Source organism: Sinocyclocheilus anshuiensis, unplaced genomic scaffold (assembly GCF_001515605.1).
Source record: "Sinocyclocheilus anshuiensis isolate Anshui unplaced genomic scaffold, SAMN03320099.WGS_v1.1 scaffold1382, whole genome shotgun sequence".
Classification (NCBI taxonomy): Eukaryota; Metazoa; Chordata; class Actinopteri; order Cypriniformes; family Cyprinidae; genus Sinocyclocheilus; species Sinocyclocheilus anshuiensis.
Genome location: NW_015554207.1, coordinates 395,668 through 403,450, shown reverse-complemented (window position 1 = coordinate 403,450; position 7,783 = coordinate 395,668). Strand labels below are relative to the sequence as shown.

At 37.7% G+C, this 7,783-nt stretch overlaps 1 protein-coding gene across 1 annotated transcript in view; it reads right to left on the bottom strand.

The window, feature by feature from the left end:
* LOC107671073 (GMP synthase [glutamine-hydrolyzing]) overlaps positions 1 to 4,429 on the bottom strand; it is a 32,060-nt gene extending 27,631 nt beyond the window's left edge. Inside the window, exon 1 of the mRNA XM_016463919.1 lies at positions 4,228 to 4,429. Within this exon, the coding sequence (XP_016319405.1) occupies positions 4,228 to 4,254 (27 nt within the window). The 5' untranslated portion in view covers positions 4,255 to 4,429. The remainder of the gene's footprint in view (positions 1 to 4,227) is intronic.
* Between the last annotated feature and the right edge of the window lie 3,354 nt (positions 4,430 to 7,783).

The window sequence follows — 7,783 nt, the reverse complement described above, 5'->3', positions numbered from 1 at the left end:
ATAAAAGGGGTAAAAAAAAAAAAAAAAAAAAAAAAAAAAAAAGAGTACCCATTAAAATGTCTTTACAGCAAGGACCCGATCATAGAAACAATGCACAGTATAAGCGCAGCGTTGGGCTTCTTGAGTCTGTTCAGTAAGGAGCGTTTTGATTGGTGGATTAAAAGCTCATCGCGATTGGCTGAACGGAACATCCTCCAAAAAAAGATATTTATGAATCTTAACCTGCCAGGAAGGTCTCAAAAATACCACACACAAATTCAAAGCAGTTCACGCATGTGTGATGATTTGCAAATGCAGATTCAACGATCCATAAATACACGTAACATCATTCATAAATGTGTGATGAAAATTAATTCAAGAACTTGATATATACATATTTGTGTAAACATTTTAAATTTATTTAGGTAAGATGCTTTTGTGTGAGCATTTGGGGAAATATTTATGCTTTTACTTCTGTATTTATGAATTGTGTTTTGAATTTACGAATCGGATTTTGTAAATGTAAATTGTGCTGTGCATTTATGAATTTTGTTTTATAAATGTATTATTTTTGAGGCCGATCTGGCTCCATACAAAAATGTTATGGAGTCATTTCTAAACATTTGTGATATCAGGCAAGTTGATTGATAGGCAAAAATTTGGTCATTTCAAGCCAGTTTGGTTATATCACATATAATTAAGCCCATCTTATTAAATATCTAATACAATTTCATGATCATATTTATATATTAAATATTAATAAATAATATAATGGGCAGCTAGCCAGCTCTTTAGATATCATGTTGGCATCAACCACTACTATATATTGTTTTTTAAGTACAAAACTGCCTATGGTTGGTCAAGTTCCTGTAGATTTCTATATTATTATACATTTTATTATTATATAGGATAAGTATACAAAATAGCAGAGGTGTAAAGTATTTGAGTAAATGTAGGCCTAATTAATTACTGTACTTGAGTATCTTTATTGGATACTCTGTAGATTTACTGAGAGAGTATCAAAGATATTAACAACTTTTACTCTCTACTTCACTACATTTTTTAGTAAGTATCTGTACTCTTTACTCCACTACATTTGTAATGAGTGTTGCAATTACACATTACATTTTGCATGACATTGCTGCAGTTTTTTCTGCAGCAGTATATTTTATTATCACCAACTACAGGGCACTAAATGTACTTTATCTTGTGCGTTTTGCCCTTACTCGCCCAAACTTGTCAACAAGGCTACTTTATGTGAATGCCTTAGCAATGGCAATGAGGCCGAACTCAACTCATCCAGTGCAATTAGACTTTGACTTTATAATTTTACTTAACATTATTTTTTCACTGTTCTTCTGTATTCTTATCCTGTTATTTTTGTAAAAGTACAATAAACAAATTAAACAAAAAATAAAAACTACTTAACATTATTTTAATTATCCGTTATACTGAAGACACCTTTTTGAAGCATAGTGTTTTTGTAATTTTTAAGGCGTTTAGTTTTATTCTGGTTTTAGAAAATAAACACAAATCAACTCTTTCTTGTTTTTCACTGGCTAGTCTCTTTGAATAGTGCATCTTTGAGCCTATATTAAGTAAAATACTTAAGTACTGTTAAAATCAGAATTTTACTCAAGTTGTTTTGAAATTGATGACTTGTAACTTGTAGTGGAGTAATTTTCACTGTAAGGTAGTGCCTGCACTTTAAAGGTAGGGTATGTAATTTTTCAAAAACACTTTAGAAAACTGATTCGGGCCGAATAGCAAAACAATCTTGTAGCCAATCAGCAATAAGGGGCGTGTCTACTCGTGATGTGGTGGAGAGAGCTTTCAGTGCATGGGATGGACATTAGTGAGCCGAGCGACAGAAAGATAGAGATGGCGGATAAAAAACAAAAGAGGAAAACGTCTGCGGAACGATAAGGCAAGAAGTAGGACCCGTGTAAATATCGGATCAGCTTTCCAGTGCTGGAGAGAACTCAAGGAGCGGAGGCCTGCGATCGGACGCCGAGGTTGCTTTGTTTCTTCTCAATAGGTGAGTAACACCGTGTCTACAACAGCTAAAGTCTGCCTACACTGGACGCGATCAAACGACCATTGAAAACCATTTGAAATTTGTGTCAGCACGTCATAAATAGAACCCGGCAGCAGTTTTCTGTCGGGGATTTGTTGCGTTTTGATGTTGCATTTACATAGGGTTTTTTAAATACATTTTTTTATTTTTTATAAAAGGATCAATATGCTCTTCTAAAATATATTAATAAATACTGGAAAACAAAAAAATGATGGACACAATGGATGTAGTGGCCTTAGCTGACAGTTAAAGGCAGGGTATGTAATTTTTCAAAAACACTTTAGAAAACTGATTCGGGCCGAATAGCAAAACAATCTTGTAGCCAATCAGCAATAAGGGGCGTGTCTACTCGTGATGTGGTGGAGAGAGCTTTCAGTGCATGGGATGGACATTAGTGAGCCGAGCGACAGAAAGATAGAGATGGCGGATAAAAAACAAAAGAGGAAAACGTCTGCGGAACGATAAGGCAAGAAGTAGGACCCGTGTAAATATCGGATCAGCTTTCCAGTGCTGGAGAGAACTCAAGGAGCGGAGGCCTGCGATCGGACGCCGAGGTTGCTTTGTTTCTTCTCAATAGGTGAGTAACACCGTGTCTACAACAGCTAAAGTCTGCCTACACTGGACGCGATCAAACGACCATTGAAAACCATTTGAAATTTGTGTCAGCACGGGGATCTGTTGCACCGCGCCGCTCACGTCCGATGTAGACACGGTGTAACATTGGTTTTGCTTTGTTTCACATAACTAATCGTTGCCTGGGTTGCGTACGTATATGTGGGGCGGAGCTATCAAAATAGGGGCAAGACCCTTTTGGGGTAGGGGCGTGTTTGTTTTGGTGATTTCAAATATCAACATTGGCTACCAGAAATCGCTTACCCCACCTTTAACTCAGGTATGGTTTTTTAGGTTCTCTTTACACCTCTGCAAAATAGGGTGTATATACTTATATATTTATCAAGATGAGCAATTCCTGCACAAGGATAAAAATTTTATAAATTCACTTCAATTAAAAAATATAATTTTATATATTTTACACTTTATTATTATATGGCCTCAAAATATGGAGTATAGTATATCAAGTATGACAAGATGAGCAATTCCAGCACAAGGATCAAAACTTTTTAAATTCTAAAGAAAATGCTAACACAACACAATCAAAAATTGACGCTTGAGGGATGGACAGTATATACTTATACTAAACCATATATGGCCGCTATACTCTTGAGCAATTCTTGAACATCAATCATAACTTTTTAGATTCTAAATAAACTCCAAACACAAGATCAGCGAAGTAAAAATTGATCAGCCGTTATACCAGTAAAGACAGATAAAGTACATGCTACAAAAGCATGCCTCTCTCACTATAGTTTATAAGTACGAAACGCTCCCACGTGGTTTGCGAGTGCACGAAAACAGCACTTTCTGACTGACTCCAGCACAGCAGCACGAACTCAAAACAGTAGAAAACGCCGGTAAACGGCGATTAAAGTTTTTATAATGAACACTTGAAAGAGTGCAAACATGAACCGTTAGTCCGGTACTTTAATATGCAAAGATGAAACAAATAGCAAACATGGCCAATCTCCAGTATGAAAACGCACTGGCCTGTACACCAGTTACAGCTCATAATAGCATGTTAACACAAACCAGCTCAACTTTTCAGTTTGCCCTACTTAAATGTAAAAAAGCATAAATCTTTTTAGCTGCGTGAAACTCAACAGTGTTTCACGGGTGGCTGTTCATTTCAGCCACAGCTCCGAACCCTCATTATCCACGGCAGCTCAGCTTGTCACATCGATTGTGGCTAACTAGCATTAGCTTGTGCGCGATAGCCCGGCTAACTGAACGCGCATGCTGCTATTTCTCAGGGCTGCTCGCGGGTGAGCCTGAGCTTCGCCCGGGGCGTGCAATGATCTCATACCACGACATCATCCAGGTAGAGTGCTGTAGGCATGGACAGACAGTAAAAATTCACCATATTACCAAATATGCCTTAATAAAGGTACAACGATCAGGCACAGCAATACGCCCCGGCTCCGCCGCGCGCTCTAAGTTTCCAGGCGCGGACAGGGCCGCGTGTGAACGGGAGTACCGGTGGAGAGTATCAGTGATAAGCACAAGGACGGGTAGAGCAGTTCGGGTTCTGTACATGCTTAGGCCGGTTTACTGACCTTGCTCTCCCCGTTACACAGCGCCATGAATGTGTGATGTGGAGCGGACAGTCCTGTCTTGCCGTGTTTGTGTGGTAAGCGTGTTCTCAGCGGCTCCTCTCTCTTCCGTGTGATCGTTGACGGTGTCGCCTGCTGGCCGCTTACTACTACAGCAGCAGCTCCGCACCTCTGCCTGCTCGTGGTATGCGATTGCTGATAGGGAGGAGTTTGACGTTGAGACTCAGAGAAAAGTTTCTGTTGGCTGGGGGCCGCCGGTGGGCATGGGAATCCTAATAACGATTCTTTTAGTACTTTTGAAGAAGAAATATTTGGGGAAATATACCCGAATAAACTATGTTGATATCATTTCAGATTTGATCCGAACAGATATGACGAATAATAAATGCATTTAATAGGTTACAGTTAGGCTATTGCAGGTTGTGTTGAGACTGTACGTGTTTTTTCAAATACTTTTTTTATGGATGGCATAAATGCAATGAAATTTGACCCCTAAATATATATATTAAATACAAATTAAAATTACTTGTTTTTGGAGAAGTATCAGTGATTTTATTTTATTTATTTATTTATGCATGCATACAATGGATGTCAATGGTAAGAAAAACTGTTTGGTAACCAACATTCTTCAAATATTTTGCATAGATTTTTCATTTCTGTGTGAACTATCCCTTTACGCATTCAACAAAGTTCAGTTTCCTAAGTGTTTTGACTCATAAAAAGAACTGGTTCATAAGAGTCATCCATTCACGAACTGGACTGACCTGGTGCTGTATGGTTTTATTCATTAAATGAACTGGCTCAGAGGCAGAGTTTGTTTGTGAATCAGACACTGTTTGCTTTATGTTTACATGCTAGATTCAGTCGATTCGGTAAATAATCAGAAGTCTAAGGCTGATGATGCACAGGGCAACTTTCTGAACAACGTTGCCATCAACGGGCAACCAGGTGAGACACAGGGCCCACGACTGATCTAAAGAATCCAGACAGAAATGTGTTACCCATCCTCAATGGGAAAGTGCCTAGGCAACATTACTCAAAAAAGTTGCCCTGTGTATCATCATAAAAACTTCCTTATTCCTTACTGTTGACATCTCACAACAGTTCAGATTTACTTCTACAGAATTACAAATAACATTCTAAAATCAAATGTCTTGGATTGTAGAATCAGTGAAGTGTGTAGACTACATTAAGTCTTGTGTTCATGAACAAAACAAACTGTGTAGGCTCCATTTTTATCCTCTCGACCCTCCCTGTTTAATGAATATGACATTGACGTTGTGCTTTTGCATTACATGACACCTTGGCTATGCTTGCTCTGAGAGGTTCTAGGTGCTGCCCAAATTAAAACCTTATTAAAATGTTAATCTGATATGGCAATCAGTGCCAGTTTTGTAAGCTTTATATTAATGTGGTCTTGTTTGGGCAAGAAAACCGAATTCAACAATTGATTAAATAAATGAAAACTGGCCTGAATGAGTTCTAAGAAAATGGCAATAACTCTGGCTGCTAATGGATAAAGTCTGAGTTAGTTTACACGCACATGTCTGGTCACATGCCTTTATTCAACATTTTCAGTCACATGCATTTAAACCTTTTTAGTGATTCCACACCGCTTCACACACTGCACATACAGTCATTCATTATCTGTAAAGAGGAAATGGGGGATGTCCTTTTTCACAGTGAAAGCATAAAATGGCTCATAAGAAAGAGCACAAACAACACAGTGCTTTGTATTTTTAAAGATCAACATTAGTAATAGTACAACAACCAGGTGTCAAATAGCATATGAGCACTGATAAGTTGCATTATATATGTGTGTATCATTTAAATAAGGAAAAAAGTTATGCTGAGCATAGACAACACATTGCTTTCTTCCAGTTTTTCCCTCGGTTTCTTTTTTCTTTTTCTTTCAATTTATGGCTGCTGTACTAATTACACACTGCATCTGTGGCCTTGTGTGAATGGAATAGCTATTTCAGGCCATGGTCGCGTGTTTTAGATTATGAGTTATGACTTTAGTTTGGTCTGGTGTTTAAAAGGTCATTACATTTTAATATGAGCCAGTAATATGTTTTGAGAAGCACCAGGAGGAAGACAGTGATTTATTTGTATTTCTTGCCCATGCAGACCAGTGATCCCTATATAGGCCTAAAGTACACCTATTTAAAACTGACTATTTTACTTGTTCAGTAGGAATTATTTCGATATAGGGCAACTTTCTGAACAACGTTGCCATCAACGGGCAACCAGGTGAGACACAGGGCCCACGACTGATCTAAAGAATCCAGACAGAAATGTGTTACCCATCCTCAATGGGAAAGTGCCTAGGCAACATTACTCAAAAAAGTTGCCCTGTGTATCATCATAAAAACTTCCTTATTCCTTACTGTTGACATCTCACAACAGTTCAGATTTACTTCTACAGAATTACAAATAACATTCTAAAATCAAATGTCTTGGATTGTAGAATCAGTGAAGTGTGTAGACTACATTAAGTCTTGTGTTCATGAACAAAACAAACTGTGTAGGCTCCATTTTTATCCTCTCGACCCTCCCTGTTTAATGAATATGACATTGACGTTGTGCTTTTGCATTACATGACACCTTGGCTATGCTTGCTCTGAGAGGTTCTAGGTGCTGCCCAAATTAAAACCTTATTAAAATGTTAATCTGATATGGCAATCAGTGCCAGTTTTGTAAGCTTTATATTAATGTGGTCTTGTTTGGGCAAGAAAACCGAATTCAACAATTGATTAAATAAATGAAAACTGGCCTGAATGAGTTCTAAGAAAATGGCAATAACTCTGGCTGCTAATGGATAAAGTCTGAGTTAGTTTACACGCACATGTCTGGTCACATGCCTTTATTCAACATTTTCAGTCACATGCATTTAAACCTTTTTAGTGATTCCACACCGCTTCACACACTGCACATACAGTCATTCATTATCTGTAAAGAGGAAATGGGGGATGTCCTTTTTCACAGTGAAAGCATAAAATGGCTCATAAGAAAGAGCACAAACAACACAGTGCTTTGTATTTTTAAAGATCAACATTAGTAATAGTACAACAACCAGGTGTCAAATAGCATATGAGCACTGATAAGTTGCATTATATATGTGTGTATCATTTAAATAAGGAAAAAAGTTATGCTGAGCATAGACAACACATTGCTTTCTTCCAGTTTTTCCCTCGGTTTCTTTTTTCTTTTTCTTTCAATTTATGGCTGCTGTACTAATTACACACTGCATCTGTGGCCTTGTGTGAATGGAATAGCTATTTCAGGCCATGGTCGCGTGTTTTAGATTATGAGTTATGACTTTAGTTTGGTCTGGTGTTTAAAAGGTCATTACATTTTAATATGAGCCAGTAATATGTTTTGAGAAGCACCAGGAGGAAGACAGTGATTTATTTGTATTTCTTGCCCATGCAGACCAGTGATCCCTATATAGGCCTAAAGTACACCTATTTAAAACTGACTATTTTACTTGTTCAGTAGGAATTATTTCGATATGAATATCGAAAACTTCTCCATTTTCAGCTCATTATTTTGCTTT